The sequence below is a fragment of the Sciurus vulgaris genome, assembly GCF_902686455.1.
Source record: "Sciurus vulgaris genome assembly, chromosome: 10".
NCBI lineage: Eukaryota > Metazoa > Chordata > Mammalia > Rodentia > Sciuridae > Sciurus > Sciurus vulgaris.
In genome coordinates this window covers 142,289,077-142,302,245 of record NC_136470.1, presented here as the reverse complement: position 1 = coordinate 142,302,245, position 13,169 = coordinate 142,289,077, and the positions used below count along the sequence as shown (strand labels likewise).

The 13,169-nt window shown below is 53.6% G+C and overlaps 2 protein-coding genes across 17 annotated transcripts in view; one reads left to right on the top strand and one right to left on the bottom strand.

Moving 5' to 3' along the window:
- MED12L (mediator complex subunit 12L) overlaps positions 1-13,169 on the top strand; it is a 250,273-nt gene that overhangs the window by 160,184 nt on the left and 76,920 nt on the right. The window lies entirely within an intron of this gene.
- On the bottom strand, positions 7,500-11,235 carry P2RY13 (purinergic receptor P2Y13; the record flags this gene model as incomplete). Its single annotated transcript, XM_079155082.1, has 3 exons — positions 7,500-9,939; positions 10,268-10,417; positions 11,050-11,235. 3 exons carry the CDS (start codon positions 11,233-11,235, stop codon positions 8,923-8,925), a joined length of 1,353 nt encoding a protein of 450 aa, XP_079011208.1. The 3' UTR covers positions 7,500-8,922.

Below are 13,169 nucleotides of genomic sequence, written 5' to 3'. Positions count from 1 at the left end.
CGGGGTACGGCGAGTAGGGAGCTCACCAAGATGGACCTCTGAAGGTCCCTTACGAGAACACAGGCCTTCTGTTCGGTTCTGTGCCTTGAATTTTCGTACCTGGGTTGACTTTCTTACTTGGGTCAGTGAACTTAAGATTGTTTTTCTTTTTTCTTTTAAACTTTAAGGAAAAATGCCTATCTTTTCTAGAAAGCTACTGATGATTTTGATTTTTTGTTTTTAAATTGAAAGGAAAATGGATTATATCACCTGGATTTAAGTGCCTTTTAAAAAAGGTATAGTGTGGAAGGGTTGGGGCCAGCCCTCCTCACCCTGCAGACCCCTCCAGGTGTGCCTGGCTGTGTGTGGTGGCTGCTGGGGAGGGTGGGGCCGTGTCCTTCCCCGGGGTGGGCTGGGACCACAGGCCTCCCCTCCTCAGTAGCTGGGCGAGCCCCCCTGGGGATGGTGGTCCAGCGGCTCTGGCTGGCGATGCAGGCTGGGTGCGGTAACCAGCAGGTTAACAGGAGGCAGCCTGGGCATCTGTCTCCCAGTGTCTCTGCCAGCCCTCCGCCAGGGCGTGTTGCAGCTGGTCCTGCCCAGCATTCGACAAAGGGAAGTCGTGCGCGCTTAGTCACCAAGAAAGCGTGGCCTTCGATGAGAAGAGCGGCTCGCAGCACGGAAAGGTGGACTGGGGAGTTTTTTTCCTGCTGATTTTCATAGCAAGTCTCGCATTTCATAAGAGCCACGGGAGATTTTACAGTAATGATCGCCTGGCTGCTTCACTGGGAGGTCCTGGTGAGTGCAGGCGGCTGTTTCAGTGACTTCGTTCCGCAAGTCGAACCTCAGATTTATTTTGAATACAAGGCAACATCCTTTGTGCCTATGGGTGTGTTTCCACCACCGCAATGCTTGCATTTTTAAAGAATTCCTTCTTGTTTCAGCCAAGAGTGAGGTTATTTCCTCCTGGCATTATTTTTAAAGCTGTTAAACCCACACACCCGGCGAAGGAGTGGTCCAATCAGATCTCACCTAGTTTTCACACATCCTCATCCCCACCCACACGTATGCATACACTTCATGGGAAAGTGTGTTTTAGGTGCAGTCATTATAGCAGATGAATCAAACTTGAGTTTAGCATGTATTTCCCAAAATCCGAGGTGTGTTTTCTTACTTTATCATAACAGTATTATGAGTCGAGGTATCAATGTTGGAATAATGAATTCAGAAATACTGCACATTAAAATTTTTGACAACTTTCAATATTATCTTTTAGCATTTGTTTTGAAGTGGATTTCAGTCATCACATGTCACATTTGATTTTATGCTTTTTAGACTATCATTCTTCAGACGAATTCCTCTGCTTTTCTATTTTTACTTTTCCTTTAATCCTCTTGAACTTTATTTTCCCCCTTTCAGCAGTACTGGGGATTAAACCCAGGGGTGCTCTACAACACACACCCCTGAACTACATCCCAGCCCTTTCTATTTTTTATTTAGAGGCAGGGTCTCACTAAGTTGCTTAGGGTCTCTCCAAATCGCTGAGGCTGCCCTAGAACTTGCGATCCTGCCTCAGCCTCCCGAGTCACTGGGACTACAGGAGAGCGCCACTGTGCCTGGCTCCTCTTGGCTTTGAAGAGTGGTTCAGTCTGCACTTGCTGGGTCCATGCAGTGGAATGTGTAGCAAGGAGAGCCTTCGATGTTCCTGAGGCAGTTGAGACAGGTCCACCTATCTACATCAGGGTTTAGAATTGGACATCAGAAGGGAGTGTCCGTGATCCTGTTTTTAGACATGAGCCTTAGATCGTGACCTGACAGGTCCTAGAATGGAACTCGACTTTTCTTTGGAATATCGGGTGGCTCATTCAACCTTTCTTGGCTTCAGTGTCTATGAAATTAAACTCTCCTTTAATCCTAGATACTCGGATGAGCATCCTCATAACCTCTTTGGCTCTTCAAAACATATTCTTCAAGAGACAGGCGCCGAGGGAGAGAAGGTGTCCTCACTTCCCCGGGTGGAATTGCCGAGGGGCCAGTCTTTGGAGGGAGCTCCGGGCTCCTGGCACTTGCGCCCCGTGCGAGACGGTGGGCGCTGTGTCGCCGGGCTGCTGGGCCTCCTGGTGTCCTCTGTGGCTGCGACTGCTTCCCCCTCCTCCCTTCTTCTCCTGGTATTGGTGTGGAGCAGAGACCGTGTCTGCTGCAGTGCCTGGCATTTGGTTGTAACCTCGCTGCCCTGCCTCTGACCTCAGAGGTGGCCATTTCTTCAAGGAAAAGGCTCATGAAGTCTCTGGTAGCACAGTCGCTCATTATTACCAAACAGGAACAAGAGGGGTGTCATTGAAACCTAGCTCCAGGGGATTTCTCTCGGATCCCATGCCTTTTCCCTGTAGCCTGAGCATACGGCAAGGGCTGTGGTGAAATCTCCACCAGATCTTACCGGTCCGTCTCTGCACACCATCTTTCTAATTGCAGCTCACCCAGGAGCTGTGCATCTGTGCCGTGTGTAATTACTGCAAACCCTTTAATGTGCCTGTGACGAGATTGCTATCTTTGGGTCCCTATGTTTGAATTACTGTGTTTAATCATCTGTCGCCTGAAATGATTTGCATCTGTTAGGTCGGCTTCACACGAAGTGCTCGCCCTTTCTGGCTTGAGAACTCCATGTGGAATGGTGGATGAGAGAGAAGGAGAGGCTGGACACCGAGTCTGGAGCTGGCCTGCATCTGGCTCCTGTCCTCTTGGTACTCTGTCTGAGGTCCCAGCTGGGGAAAGGTTGCTAGAGACCATGCTGGCTTGCGGCAGGACTGGGCTGGGCTGGGTAGAGTCCAGCATGGACCCCAGCTTCCACGATCAGTGGCTGACAAACTGCGGGCAAAGCCACCTACTTGCCCTGCTGGAGTGCGCCTGGGGAGGCTGCGCGGGAGGGAGGCTGCGGTGCCAGCGCAGGGCAGTGCTGCGGTGTGTGGAGCTGGGTCATCACAGGGAACAGCAGCACGCCTTGCTTGTGGGAAGGCCAAGGGGAGGTGAAGAGGCGAGTCGGAATGGCTGGAAACCCGGAACTCTCCTCAGCCCAGGCTCTGCGGTGCATCCTCGATACTTCAGTTGCCTTTAGAAAGTTCCTAGTTTCCCTCTAGTGATGAAGCACATAGCCCTCGAAACACTTTTACATCTGTGTGGGCAGCTTTCTCTTCGGCAGAGGAGGAAATGAGGGCCCCTCCACCCTGAAACAGTGGGGGTGCGGCTGAGTCCTCGGGCAGCAGGGAGGGTCTCAGCAGGTCCCTGCACTCAGCGCGTCCCTCAGTGTTCAGGCGTTCCTGGGCTGACGAAATTCAGTCGCACAGTCAAATGGAATAAGAAGATAAAAACATTCGTAGAATACACATTGAATACATTCAGATAATGTTTTCTAAAAACAAAGCTGCACGAGTATTCAGATCCACATTAGATGCTGGGGATGCAGCTCGGTTGGTAGAGAGCTTGCCTGAGTTCAATCCCCAGCACCCTGCCCCCCAAAAGATCCACATTAGATGAAGCTGCTTAAGGTGGACATCACTAGGCGAAGTCATGTGCAAACTCCCCACATTAAAACTGGTCAGACACGGGAGGCAGGGAGGCCTGGGGTGCTGGCCACCCACTTTCTGAGGAGCAGGGTCCTGCCCCTCGTGGCACCACCTTTGACCCCGCCCCTGCTCCTTCGCTGTTCCTGTGCGACTGGGTCAGGGGACGGCTCACCTTAGGGAGGACCTGCTGACCTGTCCTCAGGAACCCTGGGGCAAGGCTGGCTAACACAGCTGCTGTCCTTCCTCCGGGGAGCTCTTAGCTGACCCATCCTCTATGGGAAAACAGGAGGTCAAGTGCGCTTCCTCCAGCTCCTGCGCCTTAGGGTCGCAGAGGGCCTCTTCCTGCGGACTCTCGCCTTCCCTTGACTCCCTCTTGCTCTCCCGTCCATGGGATTGCCCCTCCCGCCCCAGCGGCTGCCCTGTTCCACTTCTGTCTGCTCTGACCGAGGCTCTTACCTCCTCCTTCTCTGCCTGCCTCAGGGACATTGCTCGCTTGGCCCAGGGTCTGGCCAGCCTCCAGAGCCCTGGTCCCTGTCCTGCTCTGCCACACCTCGGGTTCTGGACACCCCACGACTGCCGTGTGGCCTCCTCCTGATGCAGAGGCTGTGCTCCCTGATGAGGGCCGTTCCTCTTTCAGCTGTGGTTCAGATTTTCATCTCCAGTGAGCTTTTCCTCCGTTTCTCCACCTGCATTGGTGCCCTTTCCCCTAGGTGTGGTCAGGCGACCACGCTTCTCCCCGGGCACCTGCACTCACTGTGGTCTGCATTTCTAACCAGTGTGCCACTCCAGACGCCGCTGACAGGTGCTGGGTGAACGACGGGAGCGGCTGATCCGGGCACACAGAGCCACCGGGGCCCTTCCCCTGGAGTCCTCAGAGGGTGCGGGGACTGCCCTCCTGCTCCGAGGCCGAGGCCGTGGCAGCTGTGTGCTCTAGAACTCCTGCTCCTCTTTCCAGAGCCGGCCTCCCGCCTTCTCCCTGCTGGGCGCCACATAAGCCTGCGGAATTCCGCTCAGCATGCTGGATAAGCCAGGGAGGCCTGCAGGGTAGCGCCACGCCAGTCCGCAGCCCACCTGCCTGTGCCTGCTGGCAGGTCTGCCCTGTGCTGACAGGCGCTGTGCACCGAGGGGGCACAGCATGTGCACTTTGTGCTTCACTTTTATCCCTGCAAGTGTCCAGCATGGTGACCGGCTCATGGCTGGCCCTCAGTAAATGAGCGTGAGCTTCCGGGGGAGGTTCTGGGAGGTTCTCAAGCACCTCTGGGTCGGAGCTGTGCAGCCAGCAGCGCCTGGGCTGCTCACGGCCCACATGTGGATTGTTGTTTTTGTGGCGTCAGGGAGTCTGGGGGTGGCTGCGGAAGTTATCAAACTCACAGGAAATACCACATAGAAGCCTGAAGCTTCCTCCTGAGGTTATACATACCATGGTTTGGAAAATGAGCTCAGAAGCCAGGGTGCACATGAGTGCCCCAGCCCAGCTGCATGCAGGTTAGACGGCCCCTTGGGGGATACCTGACTTGTCTGCACCCAACTTCTTATCTCCAACGTGGAAGTAGCAATTGCACTTCACTGGCTTCTGAGACGGAGGCGCGGGCTCTCTGCCTGCCTGGTGTGCAGGTGGCAGTAACACAGCTGCTTCTTTGTGCTGTGGCCAGTTGACCCCTGCTGTCCTTGGTGGCAGCAGCTGCCGCTCCCCCAACACCAGCCCTGGTAAGGCATGGTGGGGGCCTCAACTCTGCCTGCCACCTTACCGCTGCCCTGCTCTCTTTAAGGATTTTATCTCCTGTGGACCCATTGGCTCTTGGTCATGCAAGAGTGGTGCTGTCAGTCACCTTGACGGAGGTGTGACCATAAGGAGCATTGCTCACAGTGGCTCTTGATGTGCGGTCACCTCTGCGGAGAGACCCTCACCTGGAGCTTACACCAGGTCCTCCGCAGACCCACGGGGCCAGGTGCTCTGGGTGGGCATATCAATCTGCTTTCAGATCCCTCACACTAGCCCTGGTACTCATAGGCTCTGTGTGGACACACGTGTCCTGTATTCCCATTAGCCACGTGTGGTCCACATGGAATCCAAAATGTCAGGGTGCGTTCCCGTGGCATGTCACGTGACTCATCAGCTCTGCACTTCACAGGCTGTCAGCCGAGGGCGGTTTGCTCGGCTGCAGTCTCAGGCAGCTCTTCACTGCTGTGAGCAGAAGCCTGCCAGAGCCATCGCAGAGGAGGTGGCGCGCGAGAGTGTAGAGGTCTCAGTCCCTAGTCAGCGGGCTCCATTCCTCGGGCTCCAGGTGAGACCACATCGGGCAGGAGAGCGTGGTGGAGGGAAGCAGCTCACACGGTGGTTAGGAAGCAGAGCCTCCACTCACCAGGTACAAAATAGGTACCCCCGAGGCACACCCCAGTGCCCACCTCCTCGCCACACCCACCTGCCTCAGTTACCGCTCAGGCACGCCCATGAGGGGGTGAACACACCGATTGGTTAGGGCTCTCGTGACCGATATGTCCCCTCTAAACCTTGCGTTTCTGGGGCACTTCACTAAGCCGCAGCGCGTAGGCACTGCTGGGCCGGGTGCCGTGCCCTGCAGGTCTCCTAAGATCTCGAATGCGGTGCTGGGAGCCCCTCTTCCGAAAGGCGCACCTTCTCCCACCCCGGGGCGGGCCCTCCTGTCGCTCTCCCCTCCCACTCCTAAAGGGACCTGCCTGTTTTCTCTACAGTCTTCCAGGTGTGGTGGCCACAGGCCACCCCTGCTCCTGGAGGGTACTGGGGGATGCTTCCCGACATATCCAGTGAAAACAGCTGGCCTAGCTTCTTCCTGACGCACGTGCTCCATTTGCTCTGCACTCCCAGGCTGCGGCGGAGCTCAGCTGCTGCTTCCTTCCTGGCGCCTCCACGTGTGTTCTTGGAGACTGGTCTCCTCGCCCCCTGCAGCTGTCTCGGACTTAGGCCTGTGTTGGCTGGCTTGGGAAGTTCCTGGTTCTGTGGCTGTCACTTTAGGCTAGCTCCCACATACTTCTTCTCTAAGCTCTTGATGAATAGTTTATTGAATAGATTAGGCACTCTGCTTTCGGTTGTAAAATTATTACAATGGGTTGAAATATTTGTGTTTACAGAAGCAGATTTGCTATTGAGATTCTATTGGGAAAGATCTTTCTAAAATATTGTATATACTGGCTGTAGCCACTTCAGAGATGGAAAGTGTCAGTTGTGAGAAGTATGGGTGGCAGTTGTTCACCAGGGATGCTTAGATGCCTTCATGGTATTAGTGTTGGTGTTGGGGTCTCCTTGTGACTCTAGCGACCCTGCAGAGGTAACGGGGCTTCCGTGATGGCTCCGGCTCCGGCAGTGATGGGGGTTCATTTTATTTGAGATTAAAACTCAGGCACCAAGAGACTTTCTTTCTAAAGGAGAATTTTGAAAACTGTAATATACTGCCATCGCAGATTTTACTGAAACGCCACCAAGAGCGCATGACGGAGGCCTTTTGTCAATGGCTTTAAAAATGAATGTGCTGGATTTGAGCCCCGAGCTACACCCTCTCCATTGTGTGACCCTGCTTCACTAGGATCATTCCCTAGTGAATCAGGACACCAGCACTCCTGGGCCTGCGTGTGTATGCGTGTGTGTGTGTGTGAGTCTTAGGTGAGCAGCCCGGGACACCAGCACTCCTGGGCTTGCGTGTGTGTGTGTGTGTGTGTGTGTGTGTGTGTGTGTGTGTGTGTGTGTCTTAGGTGAGCAGCCTGGGACACCAGCACTCCTGGGCCTGTGTGTGTGTGTGTGAGTGTGAGTGAGTCTTAGGGGAGCAGCCTGGGACACCAGCACTCCTGGGCCTGCGTGTGTGTGTGTGTGTGTGTGTGTGTGTGTGTGTGTGTGAGTGTGAGTGAGTCTTAGGTGAGCATCCCGGGGCACCAGCACTCTTGGGCCTGCGTGTGTGTGAGCCTTTGGAGAGCATTGAGAGATTGGAGCCTTTGTTTCAATAAGTGACATCGTGGTGTGTTAACATCGTGAGAACTCACTGACTTCTGCTGCTCTAGGACGTGACCATCTGTCATTTGATTTGCTTCATCATGCGCTGACTAAGTGTAGGACGAGACCGTCTCTCCTCAACAACACACTCAGGCTAGGCAAAGCATAGGGACATCTTTGGTGCAGTTGCCAAGCAGGTGACAAGTGGAGCTGGGACAGCACCCAGATGGAGGGCAGCTGGGCCCAGGTGGCATGGGAGCTGGCTGCGAGAGTCCTGCAGTAGGTGATGGCCACCTGGGCTTTTGCAGGTGGATGGGACTTTTCTAGGTGAGTCAGGGGGCTTGCCTGTGCAGGCAGGAAGTGAGGCACGTTCTGTGGACAGAGGACTGTGAAGGTCAAGGGGTGGGAGCAGAGGCTCCAGGAAGGTAGGAAGGCTGGGGCCTGAGGCCATGGCGGGAGGCCCGCTGGGCCTCACCTGGGGATGCTGCTGTTGGGTCACTGGGGCATCTACAGTGGAGGGCTCCTCCTCTGTATGTTTTCTCTAGAAGATACAAAGTAGCATTAACGATCCCAGAAACCACACTTTTCTTTTGACCCACAACGGAATTCAAGAAAATATATGAAGGGAAATAAAAATAAGTAGCCTTGGAAATGTCCCCAGTGTGGATGTCACTGACTGGGTCAGCAGCCACATCCCTCACCTGGACTAGAAGAGCACGTGCACTTCACGCTTGCCTTTCAGGAATCCTCACCACCGTGCAGTCAAGAGTCGCAGCTGGTTAGTGAGGAGACCTGCCTGAGGACCCGGACCCGCACGCCCAGCGGAGAGCTGGGGCTGCGCAGCTGTGGGCGTGGAGTGGCTGCTGCATGCCGTGGTCCTGCCCTGGCTCTGCCGCGTGCTGCTGGGATGCACAGCAGGCTCGTAGTAACTGCCTGAAGAAGACCCTCCTCCAGGACCTCGGTCTCTCCACCCCTAGGGACTCAGACCCCTTGTGTCTGGCACCCATTTCGACCCCTGGCTTCAGCTTCCACTAGTGCACTTCGCAAGCCGGTTTTGTTACTTCCGTCAGCGAGGGTTGATCTGGGAGCTGTGAAGGCAGTGGGGTCGTTTGGACTGTGTGAGTGAGTGAGTGTGAGATGGCATTGGGAGGGGGGTTTCGGGGTGTGCATTCCCCCCATCTTTTCCATGGTGCTCAGGACCTCCCTGAGAGGGTGACCTCTGATGGCCCTTTGCGTTCTTTTTCATCCTCTCACGTGGCTCATTCTGCTTATGAGTCAATCTATGTGGAGTTAAAATTCACATCTTTTTTGTACCCCTAAGGTTAATAAAATGCAAGAAAGCATTTATTCCTATCTCTTTCTTTTATTGCTTAAATTTGGTTTCCAAAGTCTCGTGGCCCAGTGGCAGCCAGCCCGCAGCTGTGGTCAGCCCAGGGTCATGTGGTCAGTCTGGCTGCTCTGCTGCTCCTGGTTGGATGCGGGGGCCCTCCTCCCCCACGGGCAGGGCAGCCTTTCTGTGAATCTTTTGCATAAGAATATGTATATCAAGGGATTCATGCAAATGTTAGTTGCTGCCAAAAAGAGGGTGGCTTCTTTAGCAATGAACAGGTGGCTCTCCAGTGCACAGGCCATCTTGCTGCTGATTTGGCTGTGAGTGTAGGGAACCCGGATGAAGTGAAAGGGAGCAAAGCAGAAGAAGAAGACAGCCAGGACCACGAACACCTTCCCCCTCAGCTGCTGCTTGTGCCTGCCATCCCTACTTCTGACCTTTTTATAAGAGTCGTACACTTTTTTGGCAATCACCACATAAAACAGAAGCATCATGACAAACACAGTCCAGAAAATAGCCTGGCACACGTAGTTCACCAGCTGATGCCATCGCAGCCCCAGGGGACTCTTTAGGGACGCACACTTTTTCACAGAGACTGGTGTTGCCTCCTTGTCGTTGAGGATCATGTTTGGCAGGGAGATGAAGAAGAAAAGGAGCCAGATGGAGACCGAGACTGTTTTTGCAAAAGCAGGTTTTTTGACAAAGGATTTCCCGAAAGGTCTGACGATCTTGAGGAACCTGTCAAAGGCTATGAGGCCCAGCAGCGTGATGCCCACGTACATGGCCTCATAGAAGACCACGGAGGAGACGCGGCACACGAACGCCTGCAGCTGCCAGGGCCCGAGGCGCGCATCCGAGAGGATCTTGAAAGGAAGTGTGAGTATCATTATCAGGTCGGCCACCACGGTGTTCTTGAGGTAGACGATGAAGGTGGAGGAGCTGGGGACGTGGAGGAACACCCAGAAGGCCAGCAAGTTCAGCAGGGCACCCGCCAGGAAGACCCCTGTGTAGAGGGCGGGGAGCACCAGCTGTGTGACGCGCGCGTCCCGGGGGCATCGCTCCGAGCCGTTGGAGCCCTGGGTCCAGGTGGTGTTGGTGGGCTCCAGCGTGGGCTGCACACAGACAAAGGAGAACAGGAGGAGGCTCGCTGGCCCCACGCCCGACCCGCTCTGTCCCGCACTTGCCCACACCTGTGCGGAGGGTGAGGTCCTTCCCGCTAGAATCCTTAAGGCACATAATACATTTCCGGCACTTTAGTAATACCGCTACTTCCTCACTGTGAGATCCAAGTGACAGGCGCCACCTTACCCACCAGTGCCTCTCTGAATGCGGCAGGGAAACAAACCCCCTCAGAGGGCACGAGCACACCGGGCAGCCCGGCGCAGCCTCCTCTGCGCGTCCCACCCCTACCCACCCTTCCCGGGAAGCGTTGAGATTCACCTTGTTCAGGGCGATGCTCCGCGCCGTGTCCTCTGCCTGCAGTGGCCCTGGCTCAGCCCGAAGTGCTGGGAAGCAGCCTTCTGCTTTCTTATGCCAGCTTCCTTCCCCATTCCACTCGCGGCTTGCTTCTGCAATGCGGTCTGTTGTGACCTCTCACGTTCCCCTCGCCCTGCTCACACACCCTTTCGGTTCAGAGGTCTTAGGCTGATCACTGTGCGCGGAATCAGTAGCTTCAGTTGCAGTCATCCGCGTTTTCTCCTCCTCGCTTGGCTCAGCTTACCTGGTCTGCGGAAGTGCTCCGTGGACTTTGCCTCTGGTGTGTGATAAGAGGGAGAAAATAACCCCAGTGCGACCAAGCAGAAGTAAGACTTGGCTAGTATGACAAAGCTATCGTCTGCATCCTCACTGATCGGGGTTTTTAGGAATTTGTTCAGGAGCATGGCCTCTGTATGCCCACAGGCATTTACTTACATCCATCTTTTGGTCCTAGAGTCTCAGCAAGAACAGAGTTCCTAAGAAGTAGGGAAACTGAGTCTTAGAAGGAGACTTGTGGGGTCAGAATCCCATACCTTCCAGTTACTTGGTTTTAAATCATAGATGCGTGATTTGACAGCTCTTCATGTGTGTAAGGAGTTTGAAAGCGGTCTGCCCCCCAGTGCTGCTGAGAGGAGGAACTGAGGCCACACGTGGAAGCACCCAAGAGCGGCCCTGCCTGCCGTGGCGCCCGCCTAGCAGGCTGCAGGGGAAGCACACAGTGTGTGTGTGGCTTCTCCTGCACTCACACTGTGCTCATTGCAGGGGCCTGGGGACCCCAGGAGCCAGCCTTGGGCCCCCATCTCTAGCTTGTTCCTGGCCTGCGTTGGAGCGTAGAGAGGCCAGTTGTCCAGGATGCTGTAGTTGCCAGACAGGCAACAGTAAAGCAGAAGTCGGGGCTCTGGGGTTGTGGGGTTCTTTACGGAGAGTTTCATTTCATATTTCTTGCCACAGTGTCACCATAGAGTTGGATTAGTCTGTGGCATTGGTCTGATCGGACCCTGTTGGATGACTTGGCTTGGGATTCTGAGAATGAGGACTTCATGTCCCTGAACATTTCTAACTGTGGCACTGCAATGTCTAACCGTTCGGGTTGGCCCTTCCCAATGGATGGATGGTCTGGAAAAGTGCTCTGTTGCACTTGAACTTATTGATCTCTTGCAATAAAGATTCAAGATTTCACAGGTGTAGAGGGGCACAGTTTAAACATGTCTCTCTCTCTCTTTTTTTTTTTGGTTCTAGGAGTTGAACCCACTGAGCCACATCCCAAGTCCTTTGTATTTTTTAAATTTTCAGACAGGATGTTGCTGAGTTGCCTGGGACCTGGCTGAGTTGCTGAGGCTGGCTTTGAACTCATGATCCTCCTGCCTCGGCCTCCTGAGCTGCTCAGATTCCAAACGTGTGCCCCTGCACCTAATCTTGTGTCTTTTTCTTTGCTTCAGCAGAGGATAAGAGCTGTTAGTAGAAGACTTTAACCTATGTAATTAACTGCAAATTTCCTTACCGTTGCAAATCCATTATTTAGATGAAGATTTGAAATGGTTTAACTTTAAACAAGGGAAATTCTGTACCAGGGGATTTTATAATGTGAAAACTGGAAATCATGTTTTGGCCAAAATTTGAAATGCCAAAGTGTGAGAAACTTGCAAAAGAGGAACCGATGAGTAACGGTGCCCTCTCCACAGGAATGGGAGCACGTTGCTCTAACGTGAGCGTTTCAAGGGGTGCACTGCAGTGAATGATCAGGATCTTCCACGACTCCCTGCTTGAGGAGGGCTTTGCCCTCGAGGGACGTGGAAGTGGCTCAGCAGAGCAGCAAGGGCCCCTCCTCGGGCCACAGGGCCTGGGCTCCCCTGCGCTTCCAGGTCCTAGAACTCCTGTGACCTGGGGCAGCCTGCTTGCTTCATGTGTGAACGCTGCCTTCTCTTTACAGTGGAAATAAAAACAGTATCTGCTTTATAGAGTTCTTAAGAGGACATTTATCATGAGCTTAGAAAAGCACCTATCATGTGGTAGGTATCCTGTAAGGTTTTCTTTAATTAAATCAAGTTGTGATACCTATGGGGGCAGCTCACAAAAGATGGGAGGAATCAAGGAAGATACAGTGAAAGCACCCAGAAACCAGGAGCCTGTCCAATGGGAGTAAACTGGGAGGTGAAGTCCTGTTGGGCTCTAAGGAAATGTAGTTAAAGCCCACAGACGCCCGCTAGCTGTGCTGTGTCGTCACACCGTTGCCTTATTTAATCCTTGTAACAGTCTCGGAGACTGGGTCCATCTTGAGGGTGGGAAATGGGAGGTGCAGGAATTAAGCAGGCCGGGAATCCCCCACCACCCGGGTCTGGCTCCAGTGAGCCCTGGGAACCTGCCTTGGCTCAAAGCGGACGATGCGGGGGTCAAAGAGGATGTGGGGAGAGGTCCCAGAATCCGGCCTGCCAAATGCAGTGGACTGCTGTTTCCATCCCTAGTCTTCCTGAGACGTTTGCAGTGGATCAAAATGGAGAGTCCAAGGATCGCTGTAGTGCGGCAGCCAGTGCCATATGAATAACTATGACCAGAAGGGGAAGTGTTTGCTTTCATTCTGGACGAAAGCTAAGTGGGAAGCTCATTCCTAGAAGAGACTTTTAATTCCCATCAAAGCCTACCAAGGTGCTTCCTCAGATCATGTGAAATCATTCTAAAATTCCATACTAGACCAGCCAAAAGTGACAGTGGGCTGAATAAGTCACATACTTAAACGGTCAATATGATGATCTGTTTTTATAAGTCAACCCTAGAAAATCTCTGCCCGTAACTAGAAACAAGCAAAACATTCAAAATATTATTTAAAATAGTATTTGATTTTTTTATTGTGAAAGGTGTGTTAGGTTTT